The sequence below is a fragment of the Micropterus dolomieu genome, linkage group LG07 (genome assembly GCF_021292245.1).
Source record: "Micropterus dolomieu isolate WLL.071019.BEF.003 ecotype Adirondacks linkage group LG07, ASM2129224v1, whole genome shotgun sequence".
Lineage (NCBI taxonomy): Eukaryota > Metazoa > Chordata > Actinopteri > Centrarchiformes > Centrarchidae > Micropterus > Micropterus dolomieu.
Window position 1 is genome coordinate 10,666,126 of NC_060156.1, and position 20,188 is coordinate 10,686,313.

The following is a 20,188-nucleotide window of genomic DNA, read 5'->3' on the forward strand; positions in this document are numbered from 1 at the left end:
TGTCTGTGCTTTGTGAGTGTGTGAACTACAGAATGTGAATTTGAGTGTGTTGTACGAGGATTACACTAATAATAACAAAACTATGACATCTGATGAACATGATGCAATGTGATTACACATTTACTGTGTAACTATTAAATATCACAGTGGTTCTTCATGGAAACCGCTTATACTGAATTGCTTCTGATGTTACATACTGCCTGGGTGTTACATATGTAAGTAAGTAAACTTTACTTCAATACCACCTGTAAAAACCCAAGTTACAAGGTGGTTCACAGGTACTCACAAAATACAATACCATTAAATACAACAATAAGTTCGGGGGAACTGCCAAACATAGATGGATATAGATAGAGAAATAAAACAACATATAAAAGAACAACATAAAACCATTGGACAAATCCCAGCCAATACATGTGGGTTTTTAAAATGTGACGCAGAAAGAGAATGATTTGATGTGATGCTATGGGGGAGTCTGTTCCACAAAAGCATGAAGGACCTTTGTCTTAAGCCTGGACTGTGAAACGTCTCACAATATTTGGTTTGGGGTTTTGTTGCAGAATAAAGACTTACAAGAACAGAGATTTATAGTAGAGGCGAAGCATGGAGGGCTTGAAAAATAATCAACATAAGCCTGAAACAAGCAGCGAATGTGTTTGTCAGAAGTTTTTGCTTCATTACTGTAGACGGGAAATTTCTGCATAATTGAGGCAAGTCAATAATGAATTGCAGTAGTAAATATGAGAGGAAAAGAGGGCGTGAATGAGTTTCTCGCTTGTTGGGAGGCACTGGTTTGATTCCCAATATTGCTGATTTATATTAATACTGTACATCTTAACTTCCAGGTTTCTGGCTGAATGTTTTTAAGTTAGTCGTTAGTTGGGGGGTTGATACTGTTTATGATATATGATCAAGACACATTACTAGGACCGGTATTCTTTTGCAGGAAGAGAGACAGACAGAGGCCATCTAGTCTTTGATGCCAGCAAGTCAGCAGTGCAGGAAATAAAAATTGTTACGATTTTCAGGACTAAACAAGACATTTGACTGGGTGTCAACGAACAAAGTCGGCTCATGTATCGAGCCTTGCGGGGACCCACATGACATAAAAGGAGAGAATGCTTTGCTCGATTTGTTCAGGCCTCTTTTCTTCTTCTTCTGCTATTTCTTCCTGTTCTTCTTAACAGTATTATTACCATTATTATAAGTGGTAACAGTAACAGTAGTAGTAATAGTAATAATAGCAGTAGTATTAGCTGTAATTTGAATTCTAATGGAGAATTTGTGAACACACATTAACAGGAATGCCTTGTAGTGTTCATGTGTGTGTGTGTGTGTGTGTGTGTGTGTGCATGTGTTTGAGAGACTCACGTTTCTTCTGCTGGATAACAATATCCCAGATGCTGCGCCTGGAGCAGGGATCAACTCCTGTGGTGGGTTCATCCAGTACCACCAAGCGAGAGCCCCCTATGAAGGCGATGGAGATTGACAGCTTGCGCTTCATGCCGCCCGACAGGGTGCCCACCCGCTTGTGTCTGTGAAGGTACATGCCTGTCTCCTCTAGGATCCTGGCAGGGGAGTCAAAGAAAAGCTTTTAACATGGAGCTCATGTTAACATACTTTTTTTTTATTTGCATTACAACCAGGTTTCTGAGTTAGAGTTCCATCAGTTACCCAGCAGGGCTTTCTGAACTACAGGAACTGGAAGAGAGATACAGTTTCTTGCCTTTAGGTTCAGGCTTATTACTGATCTACTTGTCATGCAGGAACCTTCCAGAAGAAGTCTTATGATTCAGCTGGGGTTCAACCCATAGTTTAATGATGAAAAAGAATGAAAAATGACTTTTATGATGCTTGGTTCCATAAGCTTATCCAAGAAGGCGCAAAGAAAAAAAAAGAGATAAAATCAAATATTATTAAATTCTTATAGAAAATGTGAGCTTGAAACAGGAAAAAAATCTTCTTAGCATGCTCAGAGAACAACAGCATTCGCTGTTATGGCTGTAGAAGTATCTGATACATTTCACTCTTGAGATACTCAAGTGAGATACTTCAAGGATAACCAGTGCAACAATTATTTTGTCTTTATGAGAGATTAGAATTCTTGCACCAAGGCCTAGAGATACCTGTAAATCTGTTTGACTACAACCAAACCTGAAAATTACTTGCTAGTCATTGGCTACTACACACTGTTCAAGTCTCTTCACCCCTACCCATATTTCCTTTTTAAAGGCGAAACATGCCATTGACATAGCTAAAGATAATAGATCACTCACGTGCGGACTTGTTCATGCAGTTCCCTCTGTGACCAGTGTGGGGCCTTGATCTGGCCGTACAGCAGCAGGTGCTCCTTGGTGGTCATGTGGTCAAAGAGGACGTCATATTGCATGCACACCCCTAGCTCTTTGCGAATGTCATCGATGTTGGTCTGCATGTCTCGGCCGTAGACCTCGATGGTGCCCGAAGATGGGGCGAAAAGGCCAGTCAGGAGAGACCTAAGCACATCAAAGTCATCTGTTTTATAACATGAGTGACAATACTGAATTGACAGATTTATAAAGTGATCATATTATTTATGTTATATAACAGTATTTTTTTTTATTATTGTTATTCTGTTTCACAATTGGGAAAAAGTTTTATATATGTGTGTATATATATTATATACATATATACATATATATATATATAAAAGGCATAATTTTTTTGTACGTTCTCCCCAGCACGTTCCTTTTAAATGATATATTATGGATCATGAAATCCTGTCTTTTTAACGCTGTTGAATCTTATTCTGCTGCTGCATTCATTGTGCAGTGCTCTGGATAAGGCCATCAGCAAAATTAGTCGCATTTAAAATGTAAATGTAAGTACTCCAGTTGATGAAGACCCGTCAGGCTAATCTCTACCACGGTGCATTTGCTGTGCCAGATTTGGACAAAACAATCTCCCTGTCAGCAGCAGAACCTTGAGATGATTAAAGTGATGCACAAATCAAATTTAAAAGACACTGCATACGGTATACGAATGGTCAAAAGGAATTTGTATTTATATTAAGAGATGCTGATACAGTGAAAAAATTGTGCACATACATGGTGGTGGTCTTGCCAGCTCCATTGGGACCAAGCAGTGAGGTGACATGGCCCTCGTAGAAGGAAACATTCAGATTGTCAATAGCTAGTCGTTGGCCATAGTTCTTGCTGAGACCATGCAGGGCAACGCCCACCGGGAGCTCTGAGAAATCCTCACCGGCCTGAGAGGAAAGAGTGCTCTGACCTGAGAGAAACATAGAGACAGATGCAACCTGTAAATCAAACTAAGAGGGGACAGTAGTTTAATGAAGAGTGAGGGGGAAATATATATATATATATACATATATATATATATATATGCATCAAAATACAACATCGGAGGAGACAGCACTGCTTATTGTTATCTGCCGCAGGATAGAACAATGTAATTTCTTTCTGTACCTTTTCCCTTGTCGTCGGAGAAGACAGGCTGGTTTTTCTGCATGATGTTGGTAAAGAGGAGCCCTCTGCTCGTCTTACTGTTTGACTTAACGCAACAGCACAGGTTGGCCCAGAAGGAGGCTTGGAATGGGAAGTACCATGGGGAAGAGATACCGTACTTTCCTGAAGGGTAAAAAAGAACCAAAGACTTAATATTAAAACTCTATTTAGAGAGACAAGTTTACCAAGCAATTCATAAAGTGCTGTATTTGCTTCAACTAGAGGTTGTTAACACCATGATATTTAAGAGTACACTCTAAATTCATCATGCATGTAAAACAACAAACTATTTAAATTGCTCAAGAGTTATCCCTCAATTAATCAGCACAGAATGCTAGCATTATGCTGCCTTTATTCCCAATACATTACAAACAAAGCTTGAGTGCACACATTTAGTTCAAATGTCAGCAATGCTAATGTTATCATGCTAATGCCAATACTGTTATGCTAATGCTAGCACTGCCAATGAACTTCAACAGCAGCGGACCGGAAAAAAAAAATAAGAACATGGATAGGCTAGCAAAAGCAGAAAATTCTGATATTACAGTCTTAGTTTTAGGACTCCGTGACTAAAGATAAGTCTGCTTGAGTTTTAAAAGGCTATGATTTTACAGTTCACCTGGGAAGACCATGCGGATATATGCCCCAATTAAGAAATAGAGGATGGAGTCGATGAGCATCAGCCAGCACAGCCAACCGAACGAAGCTGTGTCTTCAGCAATGGGTGAGGTGTATGAGTTGCTCCAATTAATGCCTAACAAAGTCAACAAACAAAATGTTTTATATTGCTTCCCACAGACTTCAGTGGCTTGTATGTCAGAGATCTTATTTGATGCAAGTCAGATGTCTACATGCGCATACCTTCTCCTTGGGACTCGTATCGAGAGACATATTGACTGGCATAACTAAAACAAGTCGGGGCAAACAAACTCTGTAGAAAAATGAGAGGCAAATTAAGACAGGATACAGAAAGAGAAAAAGAAAAGAATAAAAATATAGCTTCTTTTTTCTTTCTGAAATTCCTCTCTTCTTGACAACTTTGAGCAATATGAATTGATATGAAAAGTTGTTCAAGACAAACAAGGCTTTGGATGTATGCAGTGATGTTACATTAGATGATTGTCTGACCTCCATTTAATGATGATCACACATCAAGCTCCAAAATAAAATATGAAATCTGCCTTATTTTCAGAAAAAAGATATATTACGTAAATGTGCACAATTTATGTCAGCACAGGAAGGCAGGAAAACTGCTCTGCAAACAGCAAAATGTGTTTACCCTCCACTTCATCTCTAGTTGTACGTCAAAATGAAAAATAAAACCTCACAATAGAAAACAACCGGAGGCAAAAGCCACTGTTTATTCTGGCATTTTCATAAAGTAACTGGCATTTTTGAGGCTGCACTAATATAATTTGATTGATAATCTTAATAAAATTGTTTTCTAAGAAGGATAGAGTAAATAACATTTTGAAATAACGAAATGACAGGTCATTACACATATCACAGCACTACTACTACTTTAATATACATGAGTTGTGACAGAGGAGGTTCAGAGGTTCCTCACCAGGGCGCTCTTCTGGGAAAAGGTGAGACGTGTCTCAACGGCCAAGACCACAATGAAGGGGAAGAAGCAGAGGACATAAAGGAGGCTGCCACTAAGACCGGCAATGTAGGTCTTGTCAAAGAAGGAGCTGACCAGGTAACTGAAGGCCAGGATGCTCAAACCATAGTCGCAGAGGTACAAGAAAAGGAGGAAGCCATCACTGTTGGGCAAGATCCTGCCGTACTTCAAAATCAGTGTGAGGATGAAGATGGTAAACACCATGTAGGAGGCACACTCCAGGAACCAAGCAAAGAAGTGGCTGACCGGGTTGACTCCCATCATTTTCATGTACTGTGGGAAAAGCAAGAATAGCAATGGAGGGGAATACATGGAAATGTCAGTTAAGAATACAGTTTCTGTGCTTGCTTGCCACTGGTACTTCTGAATGTTTACAGCAGAGAAGAAACCTGGAGGTACTACGGGAGGAAGAATCAATTTAACATTTGTTGTTGTATTCAAAACTCAGAGAGGAAGGCTCATCACACTGTCGACTTTTCATTAGAAACAATCTGGATTTGTCTGTGAATGTGAAAGTTACTTTTTAGAGAAAAAAAACCCCAGACAGTATTATAACAGGACATCTTGGGAAACAAGAAGTCAGCGTTCAGTGCAGAAACACAGTGGCAGGTTTGATCATTTTTAAAGTGAAAAAAAAAATCACCTCATGCAGCCTCAGCTCTCTCTCATGCACCAGTTTCTTCACAAAGTCAGCCACGAACAGCACCCAGGCCAACATCAGCATGATTGGGAAGACAAAAGAGATGGCCTCCAGGTACCTGAGGAATACAGAGATGCAAACTGTCAGTCAAATTTCTAGAAACCAAACATCCAATCACTGTCAACAACAGCAGATGAAAAGCCCTATCATTCAGTCACTGGCTTGACAGAGATGCAGAGATGCAGAGTAGGAGAGCAATATTGAAGGAGTGTTTGGGAATTTTTGACAGCCGTGTTCTGATCCTCTTATTATTTACGCAAAATAAATGCCTCTCTGTTTGATTTGTTTTGGCCTCATCATATCTGGAGCTTGATACATAGGAATTTAGTGCTTGCTGTTTTTCACAGCTATATTTCACAGTTATCATGTCAGAAATTGTGTTGTTGAGTAATAAATCAGAGCGACGGAGAGGCGAGGATCATCATATCTTATAGTTGGTCCAAAGGCAGCCAGCCAGAGACAGCGGCCCGCTGGTGCTTCTTAGATGAGATATCAGCAGTGTCTTAAGACGTACTCGAGGGCAAGTGCAAACATAGGCATTGCGCTCAAGCATGATTTATTGGAAACAATACAATATATCAAAGCACAAGTTGATACCAAACCCATATTGGGTTGGATATATACTGTATTACAGAGATGAGTGGTCATCTATGTGGATGGTTATTAAAAGCATATATGTGTGTATATGTGTGTATGGTCTTCAAAAATGAAAGCACAATAATAGTGAATATTCATACACATGGTGCTTTGCCAATTAAAATGTGAAAGGCTCCTGTGAGAGACTACTTACTGTCTGTCCCAAGTGGCAAATGAATAATGAGAGAGCATGCATTAATGCACATCGATGCTTGTACATCCACTCAGAGTTACTATGTGTCCTTTTACAATTTTATGCATGCGTCCGTATAAAAGCATGTTGATACCGTATGTGTGTGTGTATGTGAGTATGCAACCATGCATTCAGGGGACTCACTCATCCCGGGGGAAGCAGGGATAAGGGAAGGGCTGCAGCTGGACAGCCGTCTCTGGGACCTTCTGTCCGGTTTGGGTCTCAATGATGGCTCGGTCAATGTTCTCCTGCAGGTAGACAAAGCCCCGGTTGTAGCGCATCGTCTGACTACCCGAGATGTATGTCTTCCTCACATAATAGGGGTCCCGGACTCTGTCAGTACGCATGACGTTGTCCATGTGCATGCGGATAGTGTAGCTGACTTTGGGAGGCAGGGGGGATGTGGGGGAGGAAGACCTGGCCTGACGCTTCCTGGATGAGTTGTCGTCATTGGGAAGCTTGAAGATGACACCTTTAAACACATATTGCACCATTGCATCACTGCACACAGTTCATAGACTAACTCTTAAGTTCCTTGCCAGACAAGTCAGATCTCCTGTTTGCATCCTCACCTCAACTAATTATCAACAGAGAAGACCACCCTTTAGAGGAGGCAATATAGATTAAAGACACTGTAAATGAGTAAAATAAGTCTGTCTGATGAGGTGGATGCTTAATGTACCTTTAAAGCTGCCAGCCTCTGTCACAGGATGTTGTGTTTTCATATCCACAAGCTCTCATACAGACACAAGTCCAGAAAGAGTAGCAGATTACTGCACAGTGAAAGGCAAATTAACAACCTCGCTAGTTGTAAAACTGGGCTGGAGTCTATTGTTATGTGTAAAAAAAGACCTAATGGCTAATCTACTGGACTTCCCGCTGTTATAAGGGGAAATATGAATCAATATCATAAAACTTTTTCAAATAGCTGTATTACAGTGGGCTAAGTGAATAAGGATAACACACATATGATTCGGCTGTTAGCAAAATGGGCCAAAACAACATTCACAGTTGCTGCAACGTCCAGTGAACCTAGATGATTAAATGAGTCCGTTACACCCAATATTTACTCACTTGCGTAGAGATCACGGTTTATGGCAAGGTCATGAGCTACAGCATCGAGCTGGTCGGTGGAGTTGTAGCCGGTGTAGCGGTCAAACTTGATACAGGAGGAGAGGTCCACCATTAGGGTGGACAAGGTGGTGATCTGATTCATTATGTGCTGGTTCTTCTCCAGCATAAGCGTCATGTTAGCTTTAGGGGGAAAAAAGACATTTTTAAATTTACTGACAGGGTAAAAGCAACTCTGCAAGTGCAGTTTTAGCTTTGATTGTTATAAAAAGTAAAATAATGACGTGCTGAGTCTGTTTAGTACCATGCCTTGTTACGTTATATGTTAACTAAGATAAACATGTGGTCTGACAAGACAAGGTAATCTAATTAAATAACTGTATGTCAAAGTCAGACCTTGTGGAAAAAATGACTGACATGCATAATCACATCAAGGAGCGACGACCCTTGCTTCCTGTAAACTTAAGGAGCAGACCCATTTTCCGATAACGCACACGTTTTACAGGCAATAAGTGAGGGAGGAATCTAAAGGTAAGCTTGGATTCTGCAGCTTACAAAAGTAAGACCTTCAAACGCTCACTCACAGAAGTTGCTGAGCGTCTCCTTCATTCTGTCGACATTGATGTCTGTCTGCATCTCAATGAAATTCTTCACAAAGGAATTGCTGAGGGAATTCTGACAGGAGGGGAGGGAGAGTGGAAGAGACGATGCACAACATCAAGATTCAGCTGTTGAAACTCAGTGAAGACCACTGCAAAGTTTATCTCTAGACGTACAGACAACAGCGAGCCTGCTAGAATAATCAGATATAAGGATATGCAGTTATGAGTTTTCATACCTGCAGCATTGGCAAAGTGAGGCTGAGTATTTTGGCATAGTTTATGATGTAGTTGGAGGATTCAATCCAGTCCTCGGAGTTCTTCCTCAGATTTGCAAACTCCTGCAAGGTGGCATTGGCCTGAAGAAGAACAGGACAAGGACAAGAACACGTGAAATGACTGAATCAGCAAGATTTCCTAACTTGCTGTGTTTGTGTATATATATGTGTGTGTGTGTTTGTGTTTAGCTGTTTGAGTCTGTGAAGGTGGCAGTGAAAACATCCTGAAAAACAGAACCACAGCAGAAGATGGTGGTGCATACAAATGCGTGCACCCCCGTCAACTCTGTATTTCTTGTGTGGCAGTCTGGAGTGTATGAACACTAAAAAGGTAACTATCACATTAAATAGTTAGAAACAGCAGCGACAAAAACTTCCCGTAAAAGAGTGACAAAGTCAGATGAGGGATTTCAGAGGATTTAGACCACAAAGCTCATAAAGGTCATGATGCTGCTAACCCCTAGACAAGCTCTCTGTGACATGAGTTGACAAACAAAGGACATGAATCCAACAAGATCATGATCATTTTCACAGACTGTAGACAGGTGAGTTAATAAATTTTCTACCTTAGCCAGCTCACCTGCGCAATACAGTCAGTCACCAATGTAGTAGTTTGTGTGTGGGAGGTCTAAAGGGTAGAGCTGGTAACATGCATGTGTTCATTTATGCTGTGTGTATACCTTCTCCATTATGGCCCTGGTGACGGGTGTGTCAGGAGTGTAAAGAATTTGTCCCATTAGCATTGGTTTGAGGAAGGCCCAGGCGATGGCTCCTCCTGTGGTATTGACCATGTCCAGGTACATATTCATGCAGAATGGAGCTACACAAAGAAATAAGATTAATACTGTATTCACAAGGGTGAAATGTCTTATTTGTCCAACAAACGAGTTTGATATTTATTCTTAATGATTTCTAACTTCACAGTGTTCTGTTTATCGCTAAAACTACTGTGTTATCTTTAAAAAGGTTCACAAATATGTAGGTCCAGCAATACTTGATGAAAAGTTGTCAGTTTTTTTTATTTTTGTGCGATTTGCTGATGAGAAAAATATCATATATAAGGCCTTATCTTTTAAGTCAGATTCCTTTATGAATTGGGAAGTGAGCTAACTAAACATCTTCCAGGAGTCTTGTGGGAGCGAAGTTGGTAAAAAATGTTTAGCCATGACATGACGTGATTTTCTATTTCACATTAGAGTTTTGAATTTCCACTTTATGTGGGCAGTGTCAACAGGTGTCCATAAAATGTCTCTGTTGATTTCTTTCTTTTTGATTGTGTCGATCTTGAAGCTGCTTTAACTACTTTAATAAAGATAGCCTAACATAATACTATAATATTAATACACAGTATGAATGTTTGTGATGACAAAGGAATCCCATGAAAAACTATCAAGACCACAAGTGTTACAAAAGGTGACTGTACTGACAATTTCATTCAGTTTGCAAAAGCCCCATGTCTGTCATCCCCCCAACATACTGGCATTTTGTGGAATCTTGAACCTCTCGATCATCTCCTGCTGCTGGTTGTTGGGGAAGGAGATGTTCGCCTCCGCCATGGCAGGCAGCTTGGAAATTCCAAACAGAGCCATGATGCCATTACTGCACAACGCTCGTGATAAGGTGACGAATGTAGCTTTGCTAGACATTCTGGTCCTTTGTCCTCTCGTCATCTGGGGAAAAACAGAAATTGAAACTTTTAATACTTTAATTTTAAAAATTTATTATATAATGATGATTATTAACAAATACACACAGGAGTAAATTGTGGGTACAGTACAGTAGATACGCACTTGGCTAAATTCGTTGTTTGCATTCAGGTTGAGGTCTCTGACTGAGAGCAGGTAGTTTTGCAGCTTAGAAATGACAGGAACAATCTTTCCCATCTTGTTGGTTAAACCCTGAACCATTTGAAGCAAAAATCCCACCAAGCTCTGCAGTTCTTCAGACAACACCATCTGAAAGAAAGGGAGCAAAATTCAAACATGTTTCTAGAGTTTTATTCTTCTCTTCTATAGTTTTTACATTTAACAAATGCATTCTTGTTGCATTCAAATGCAACACTTTTCATGTTTCCAGGGACCATATTCCTTATATGTCTTGTATTGCAGATCTTCTTCTTCTTAAGTTAGATAGGTTGTGTGGCAGCCAAGAGCTCTTTCAACCTAAAATTCATTAGAATGAAAGGCCATTGAAAAATGATATTATAACAATATGTCTGAAAAGTTTCACAACATTGGAAAGTTATGGTTTTGCTTTTCAGCATATTGCAGAATCTATCACTTTCCCCCCCGTGTTGCTACTTTATTTTCATCTCTCAGTCTAGACTGAAATAATTTGGTACAGTCAAAGCAAAAAGATAAATAATAGCAAGAAGTATTAGCTTACATGTTAGGCAGCAACAAATGTCTTTTGGTCAATTATTTAGGCTATTATTATTACATAGCCTATCTTTGTTGGTCAAATAGTTTCCAGTTATTTTTAGTGTGCACACTTTTAGAGCACAGGAGAAATTCTTCCCAACCTTCAACAAAGCACTTAAAGGCTGTATCTGAGATCTGCAAACATCAGTCTCTATTATCTATGCTCTGAAACTATATACTGCCTTTTTTAACTCATACCAGGTAGTTAGTCAGTAAAACGCTCTGTGAAACTATGTTATGGAAAATTCAATCATCTGCAACACATAAAACATTCACCTCGACATGCCAGTGACGAATATAGCTTTTACAGGCTTCAGTTTCTCATGTCTGCTCAGTACTTGTAAAAATGTATCAATGTTATTGTTAAACTTTCATCAAATGATTTTTTGTCCACAAGGGGGAGCGGAAACAATGTGTAAACACAACACTGACATACAGTTGGCTATTATCACCTTACAGCTAATAAGGCTAAACAGTTTATTTACACATCCAGCAGACACACCAGGAGAATGTAAACCCAATACAGGCTCTCAGCCTCTTGAGCAGCTAAACGCTACATTACATACACTAGCTAGCCGCTAACTTTGTCTATCTGCCACTGATTGGTTTGTGAGAGCTTTTACACCTGCCTCCTACGTTTATAAACTACTCTGAGGAGAGCGTTTAAGTGAACTATAACAGTAAAGCTGCAGACCTAGAAGCCGAAACAATGAGTTTAACAGCTTAAAGTCATAGTCATTTGATACATTGTTATCAATAAACACTGGAGCAGCTTTAAAGCTGGGAAACAGTCAATTGGTAATGAAGGGTAAAAAATATTTCTTGCATTGTATTTATGTTTAGTTTTATGTGCTGTCCAACATTAGTGGAAAAAAAGCAACTTGAAAAGTGAAGTACAAATGTATTAAACAGACACTATTTAAGAGTTTCAACTGCAGAATGACTGATGGATTCCACACATGCATGTGTGTAGCAACTCGTTATACTCGTTGTTTCAGGTTACTTGCCACCCCTAGATGCCATTAGTAAACAGTGCTCCCTGCAAGTAGAAGTATGTACATCTATAGGTCTTTGAATTTTGATGTATCAAGAGTTAAGAGAAGAGCTTTGTCGAGTGAACAAATATTTTCTTGAACAAAAGCATTTCTCTCTGACTCACATGTTCCTCAAACAAACACACCGTAGCATCAAACAGGTTTTGCGACTGCCCAACAGAAACGATTTCTGGGTCTATTCAGCCATTACAAAAGAATGCGCAATCTACAAAATTCTCACATTCTGGTGTTTTTACAAATGAAGAAAAAAGCATTCCCTTCAGATGAAAGAGTAGCATGTTATTTTTCTTTTGAAAATTCAGCCTTACTCTGTATATGACTTTCTCTGTGTTGAGATGGCGAGCCATCAGCAGTGACAAGCTGTACCACTGTTCAGCAGACATGTTGCAGAAGGTTTTTAAGATGACATCTGTCTCGTTCATGTCCTCGAATGATGGTGAGTTGCAGTGACGCAGGTTGACCAACCACGACAGGATCTGTTTCAAATGCATAAAGGGAGCATGAAAACAGTTACTACCGGAAACAGAAGCACAGGAGAAGGCACATCCTCCACAAAACTACAGAATGGTATGAACATTATCAGTGCTCTAATAGTGCATTTACATCACCAATACCAGTTTCCTACTTTCAAACTGTTCACCTGAGGCTTTACATGATACATGGGCTTCCAAATCTCTGTTCTTGTGTTGCATTTTGGAACCTGCTGGGTATAATTTCTTCTCCATTTAGTGAAAACAACATGTAACATGTGAGGGGACAAGTTGGTCTTGCTGCTCTGAAAGCTTGGCAAGAATGTGGCTCAATGAAACACACATGCTGAGACAATGGTGAAGATTTAGAGCAGGAAAACAGGAAAAATTTAAGTGTCATGTAGTGTTGTTATTTTATTCATTCACATTGTAATGTGCAGACAGTAATGCGTTAATACCAACTGCCAACTCTTTAAAGGATTTTCTGTGTGACCCGCAACATAATCTGCGGTGTGCTAGTAAATGACAGCGTTTTATTCCACTAAATCATGTCTGCTCTAGAGAAATGGTCCGTGTACAGTAGCCTGCCACTGAGTGTTTCTGATTAGGCTTGCAATCCAGTATCCATTGTACTGTAAAGACAAGTGTTTAATTTGTTTTTGCCTGATTGATACGGTATTAAATAAAACAAGCTCGCTTTACTAAACGAAACTTGGTGCCATTAGCTGAAAGTTGAAAGTGAAGTTAAATAGGCTGCACACTAGGCCTAGTGAAAAAACTATAAAATGATGCCAGTCCACCTAACATGCTAATTAATAAAGGGAAACATGGCATAGATTTCAGAGTGCTGAAGTACTTCTCTTTAAGAGAACAGGCCTGCTGAGTGCAACATTCTGCAAACACACCTGGAAACCACGAGTTATGAAAACATGAACCTTGTTCCACATTGTCTGCTGAAGAATGTAATGTCGTGGTTTCTCTGCAACATTGCAGATTGAGCGTTACAGTGTGTCCTCAAAGTCAGTGAGGTAGTGATTAAACGTTTGCTTGAACACTCTACTAAGGATGTCCCTGGCTCACCACTAAACTGTTGTTTGGTAGAGTGGTTTCCATCAGGAGGTTGAGAGCAGCTCGATCAAGATTCATGTGTCGCTGAACGTCCTCAGAGAAGGCTGTTTTATTCCTTAGCATCTCGCTGACCGTCACAGCTCCTGGGAAATAAAGTCTTATACAGTAAGTGCTAGTTGAAAAGTATATTTTTTATAATGACATTGATACAGCGTATTGTTTTTTTGTATACAATGTATATTTACTTCCACTTCAATAATGGTGGAAGCTATACAAAAACAGCTTCTAATATCCATTCATTATTTTTGCTTTCAATTGCATTTTTTTCATTTCATTTTTCAAGTAGGTGTCTTTTAAATTATTTCCTAATGTATTACTGTATCCCGATTCCACTCCCTGCTATAGAATAGGCGTAACAACTGCCTTAGGGTGTATTGCCAATTGCTAACTCCTGTTTTATACAAAAGAACACTCTTTAAAAAAGAGCTTTATTAGGCTGCTGTTTTAGCATAGAGGACACCTTCAGAAGCTGAAAAAGGTTTCTTAGCCAGACAATCACAATGAAGGAGACACATCATGGACACAGTGACAGCAGAGAAAATGGCCACTGTAACAAGTTATTTTGGTTAGATAATCCATCAACAGGCAGAGTGTTGGTATCAGACATGAGTGAGCGACAGGTGAGCTGAAATGAGCAGTCCGTTGTTATGGAAACAAGGTTTGTGATCTGCTTTTATCTACTTATAGCACACCAGGCAGCACCCTTTTAATACAAAGTGACCACGGGCCTAAATCAGAAAACACTTAAAATTACAATAAACTACGTTCAATGGATAATCTGTGTATCATTTTTGGAAATAAACTCTTGTTCTTTTATATTGCAGCCAAGAAATGATATACAAAACAACAGAAGGAGCAGTGAGAAGTTGAAATGTGGTAGGTTTGCCATGAAACACTGTAGCAGTGCTGCAGGAATGTATAATATCATATTGTGAAATACATAATCTGTTGTGATATGGAGACATGTCTCACCTGGGGAAGGGATGCTAAGGTTGAGAGATCTCAGGCTGCTGAGGTCCAAGCCCAAACTTTGACTCAACACAGAGGTCCTGCAAATACACAAACAGAAGCATAGGCACAAACAGATAAATGCACTTTAATCTAGAAATATATATAAAAAAATATTTCTTTAAAGAAAACTCCATTTTAATAAAATAAAATGCTGCCAGGCATCCTGCAGGCTAAATGGGCTGAGGTGAAAATTCATTTAAACCAATACAAGGAAACTTTGCCTATTGGCCCCAAATGACAGCAAGAGGTAAAACTGTCTGATTTTCCAGAAGTCAATACCCTCAAATCCTGTGAGGTGGGTTCTGCAAAGCGCAACTGCCCAAACCACTCTGTGATACTATTTGGCAAATTACACAAAAGGGGTAGGAGAGGTAAAGATCTAGACAATGGTGAGAGTAGCCTTCTCTATACAGAGTGCTGCTGTGAAAACCCTCGAAAGAAAAAGACCTTAAAGAAGGATGAAGACAGTGCTGTACCAGTTTAACTGGACATCATAGGTGCTAGGGTCTCCGATGAAAGCCTTAAAGATGGCATCGGTCAGAGAGGTCTTGTTCATCATCAGACTCCGAGCCAAGATCTGTAGGCTGGGTACATAAGTGTGACACAGCTGACCAGGCTGCATGGAGAGGGCCCCAACCAGCACACGCACAGAATCCGTATTCTCCAAGAAGCATACCTGCAACAAATCAGTCCAGTAAGCACCATAACAAGTTTCTAAATCTCAGGATCAAACATACTGTATGTAACAAAGATTTGGTTAGTCATTCTTTGCCTCTCACTGTGGCAGGGGACTATTTTACTAGATGGTTCATTTTAAGACTTTAAGGTTAGTGTTAAGAGCATTAAAAAAATCTGTCTCACTGTGCACCAAAGAACTCCAAGAAAATGTTAATGTTAATAATTCTTTCTGAAGTTTTTCCTTTGAAGGCTGAGTAACACATTGAATACTTCTTATTCCTTATTTATATCACTGTTGTGAAGTGAAAATCTAATCATTGGTGTTGCCCATTCAAGCCCATGTTGCAGCTATATTTTGCATCACCTTGACTGCCAATTGACTATAAGACACTTTCAAACAACATAGTGCCAGTGTTCAGACATTCTTAAGTACTATTTGTTCCTATTATGATGAATGATCCATGTGTGAAACTGGCAGGGTTAATGCAGAGACCTGGGATCTCAGGAGGCCAAGTTGCTCTGTGAATCGTGGGTCCATCAGGTTGATCTGGAGGAGCTCACCGGCTGTTTGGACGGTCTGTTGCATGAGGATCAGGTTCTCTGTGAAGGGAGGGAGGGAGTGAAGGAGAGAGGGGGAAAATGAAGGTAACAGAGAGGTTATTGAGAGTTAGACAGGAAGATGGGATAGGAAAGGGAAAAGAGGGCAATAAGGTCTGTAAGGTGACAGAATAACATGACATCCCACTGGGCTTCATTACGACTCGCACTATTACGGGGTATCGTCGTCAGGCAGCGAGCAGCAAATGATGTGCTTAAAGTGAAGCCCTGTGCGAGACTGATGGGGCCAGAAGGGCCAGCAGTACTGGATGCTGTCGTGCATTAAAACACATCTGACAAGCCTTAAGAAAGGCACCACCTCAGGCAGCAAGATGTGATGACAGAATATTTAATTAGGCCAAAATTAGACAATGGTGATGTTTAATCTCAGGGTGCTCAACACCTAAAGGCCTTTGCAATTACAACAGTTCACTCTGGGTGTGTGTGTGTGTGTGTTAAGAATATGAGTAGGGTTGCAGAGAAGTGAAGCTGCTGCTGCTTACAAAGTGATTCTATGCACTAAAACACTATCACACAAGCACAGACGCCAATTAAAAGGGGGTCATAGATGTCCACTTGTGTGAGTGCGTGGGGAGACGTTTAGCGAGGGCCGACAGGATAAGTGATTGAATTCTACTTTGCTAATGAGATTTAAAAAGGTGCTGAGTGGCTTTCTGCTGGAGAAGGGCCATATGGCCTTGGGCTCTTTGGGAGCTCACGCTAAGCTGATGTGAAGTCTTATTCCTCATATCTCCAGAATGAATTATGCCTCACTATAATCATGTATACAATAACAACAGCATTAACAAAACGCTTTATGGTCGTCCCATGGTTCCGCATTAGCTTCGAAGGTCAGAGAAACAGGTGACACTCTTCCATGCTGTTCAATGGCACAGGCTGGAAGGCCTACATACTGTCTCAGCAGGTAAGTAAACACAAGCTGCAGCATCGATGTGAGCTATACAGCACAGCAACAATTAGACTAAGCATGAGTAGGAGGGAATTCACAGTAGGTAAAGTTAATTTGGAGAAACTGAAAGGATAAAGTATCATTCATTTGGGGATTCTCCATTTAACTAATGAGTACACTTCTCTTTGTAAAGCTGGTCCAAGAAGCCTCTAACTATCCAGGCTCCACAGCCAGAGAGAACGTAGATCTGAACTGTTAAGTTACCTTGAGATTCTGTGGCAAGCCCTCTGGTGATATTTTTAAGCACTGAGGAGAATGGAAAGCCATCAGGAAGCATATTAGCAGCTTTTGTCAGGAGATCCATTGATGACCTAGGGAAGATTGAGAAAGGGGTGTTTTTATATCCGAAGCTAAAAAGATGCTTTCTTTTTTTCTTTTTTACTCTTATTCCTAAAACCATATGTGTAAATAAGACTTACGCGTCAGGGAAAGTGAGGAGGGACAGCATTCCAATGGCAGTATCAATGGTCTCTTCCCGAGAAGAATTCAAGCCCCACTGCATGCCGCTTGTAGCTCCCTTCACCACAACATTCAGATCAGGATTGGCAAAGAACACATGGGCTGTGTCTATCATTTCTGCTGTGGTAGGAAGGACAGAGATGGTTTTGAACATGGCAGGGTAGTCAATGTAGAACAGGTCTATGAAGTCTTCCAATGGGTCCCTTGTCTGCATGAACGGGGCCTCGCGTCTACGTCGGACCCTCTTCGCTTGGTTACCGCCTGTCATTTCCTGCTGAAACATACTCGGATGGGAGTCCAAGGGGGCCAGAAGACCACTGTTGCTAACGAGCTGGCTCAGCATTGCCATTGTGTTTCCAGCTAGGTCTTCAAACAGCTCTGTGTTTGCTGGCATGTCCATACCCATTTGGGTCAGAACAGACAAGAGAGGCCTGAGGATGTCATAGATTTTGGGCAGAGCCTGAGTCAGCAGATCCAGTCCAGACGCTTGCGTGGAGGTCAACCATGCAGACAGCTCTGCCACCTTTTGCACAATCAAGCTTGTGTCATTGGAGGCCAGAAATTGCTCCAAGGCTTGGTAGACCGCTGGCACATCCCCAAATATCTTGATGTCCGTCATCAGAATGACAGCTTCCCTCATCAAGTCAGTAAAAGCTGCTTCATTGAGTCCAGAAGAATTTCCCCAGGTAATGGAGAAAATGTTGTTGGAGGTGATGTTTGCAGAGGACAGGAAAATCATTACTGCTTCTCTGAAGAGGTCCTGGGGTGAGTCTTGCATGAAAAGGTAGTTGTCCAGGATGTAACTCAGTGTTTTATCTACAGCTTCAGTGTAAGGCTGGGAGAATGGGGCCACGCTTAGAAGCTCATCCAAGAGCAATCTGAAGGAAGACAGACTGAAGAGGGGAGAAATTGAACAAATGTAAAGTTAAATTCATTCTACAGCTATCGTCTCATAAAACATCAACATGAATTAGAAAAATTTTAGATGATTAAGAACTAAAGAACTTCTCTGGCTGGACAATGGACTAATTCTCACCAACCATGAGTTTTAATCATTTCCTCAATACAATGATTGCATACAATTCTAATTTCAGTTTTAAGCAGAGGGTTAGGGTTACCAGAAGTAATATTTCTTCATCATCTTGCTTATTGGCACAGTTTTTCCCATTTCATCCTTGACAATGGACTGTGGAGACTTTCTACTATGATCAATGATCTACAACTCATGTAGTCAGACCTGATTGATTCGCTGCGATATGCAGAATGTGATCCTTATCACCATGCCAGGCTCATTATTGCAGCTGGCGTATAAAGGAAAATCAATTTTTAGAGGATGTCTCAGCTAGCTGAATCATGGTTAAGCCGCTATGTGTGCAGGCCTGCCTGTTTTCAGGCAGACTCGCATTAAATTAATCAAGTTGAATGCAAATGTGATCACTCCAATTTATAGGCGAGTATGGGTCTGTGTGGAGATGCAACTGATTCTTGACAGAATATAATTGAATAACTTCTACAGTCAGATAAAATACTATTAAATATGATCCAACTGTAATTGTCAGTATGTTTGTTTTGTGGCTGCACAAGATTTTGATATGACTGCATTGCACTTTCCTCATATGATGTGGCTTCATTGTGGTCTGGTCTGTCTGATCTACTAAGGTCTCTGTTCGTGAAAAAACTGGGAACAAAAGTATGTTGTGATGGATTTGTCCTCATGTGACTTTTTAAAGTTACAAAGAAGATGTTACTCTTTAATTCTAATGTACTAATGCAACAACTGAGTTTTTCAGACATAGGTTAATTTGAGTTGATGTTGTCAATAATCACTTAATAATTACATGGACCTGAGATTCCAGATTTACTATGAGTAACTTTTAAGTGTTTTATGGTGGATTTTCCTTTCAACCACAGTAAATCGTGACCATAGTGAAGGGCACATAGTGTTAGCACTCACATAATATGATCGTAGCTGTAAATAGTCACCTGTTTTGCAGCTGCATGTCCTGGAGCTGCTTGTACAAGTAAAGCTGTGCCTCGGGGCTCAGAGGCTGCGCCGCCAGCACAGAGAGCTGGCTGGAGAGAGCCATGATGAGTTGCTCTGCCACAAGTGTACGGTTAATGCTGACTTGGTAGAGTGACTGTAGAGTCTTGACAATACTGGCAGCTGTGTCGCCCACAGTCACTGGCCCCAACCCCATCTGCTGTACAGACAACATACAGCAGAGATGGACTGTTACCAATCTGGCAGTTTTCTCTGTGTTAACACTGCCATCAAGTGGTGAATCTGTTAACTGTACTTGAATAAGTGTTCAATTTTAATATTTAGTCTGGTCTGAGAAAAAAAATAGAATGTAATATCTTTCTATCAAATGAAAATGCAATTTTCTATTTAATTTGGCATGCATCAACTCACACTCATGTTCAGGTGGGCATAGACAGTCTGCGCTGCATGAAAGGCCTCAAAAACAGGCTTCAGGTTGATGTTGCACCACATAGCCATGGTGGCGTTGCTTAACCCTGCTGCCTCTCTTACTGGCTCCCATGCTTTGAGAGCTTCACTGCACTCCAATGTTCCATTAGCCTAGAGAATGAGAAAAATGTTAACAAATAACAAAACAAGTACAAACATCTTTTCATGTTTCAAATGCATTGTTTTGAGAAATCCAGTTCACTTAGAAGTATAGAGATGCAGCTGCCTTTTGTCTGGGAGACAAAAGGCAATATAAAAAGGGAAATAACATAATCGGTCTGTTCATGCAGTTTGCAGAGAAGCAAAGAAAATGGCAGAGCGTG

At 40.4% G+C, this 20,188-nt stretch overlaps 1 protein-coding gene across 3 annotated transcripts in view; it reads right to left on the reverse strand.

The window, feature by feature from the left end:
- Nucleotides 1–20,188, reverse strand: part of abca12 (ATP-binding cassette, sub-family A (ABC1), member 12) — a 47,856-nt gene that overhangs the window by 25,315 nt on the left and 2,353 nt on the right. Inside the window, exons 5-28 of one of the 3 annotated variants that reach the window (XM_046054405.1) lie at nt 19,809–19,976; nt 19,379–19,593; nt 17,356–18,288; nt 17,141–17,247; nt 15,863–15,969; nt 15,168–15,367; nt 14,653–14,729; nt 13,633–13,763; nt 12,391–12,558; nt 10,398–10,562; nt 10,085–10,277; nt 9,288–9,427; nt 8,569–8,688; nt 8,315–8,405; nt 7,734–7,913; nt 6,804–7,131; nt 5,774–5,888; nt 5,074–5,403; nt 4,368–4,437; nt 4,126–4,260; nt 3,468–3,629; nt 3,087–3,270; nt 2,277–2,495; nt 1,372–1,568 (exon numbers count right to left, since the gene is read on the reverse strand). In XM_046054405.1, the coding sequence (XP_045910361.1) occupies nt 1,372–1,568; nt 2,277–2,495; nt 3,087–3,270; nt 3,468–3,629; nt 4,126–4,260; nt 4,368–4,437; nt 5,074–5,403; nt 5,774–5,888; nt 6,804–7,131; nt 7,734–7,913; nt 8,315–8,405; nt 8,569–8,688; nt 9,288–9,427; nt 10,085–10,277; nt 10,398–10,562; nt 12,391–12,558; nt 13,633–13,763; nt 14,653–14,729; nt 15,168–15,367; nt 15,863–15,969; nt 17,141–17,247; nt 17,356–18,288; nt 19,379–19,593; nt 19,809–19,976 (4,735 nt within the window). Of the gene's footprint in view, nt 1–1,371; nt 1,569–2,276; nt 2,496–3,086; nt 3,271–3,467; nt 3,630–4,125; nt 4,261–4,367; nt 4,438–5,073; nt 5,404–5,773; nt 5,889–6,803; nt 7,132–7,733; nt 7,914–8,314; nt 8,406–8,568; nt 8,689–9,287; nt 9,428–10,084; nt 10,278–10,397; nt 10,563–12,390; nt 12,559–13,632; nt 13,764–14,652; nt 14,730–15,167; nt 15,368–15,862; nt 15,970–17,140; nt 17,248–17,355; nt 18,289–19,378; nt 19,597–19,808; nt 19,977–20,188 lie in introns of those variants that run through there. The other 2 variants (XM_046054404.1, XM_046054408.1) reach the window with 2 other exon arrangements.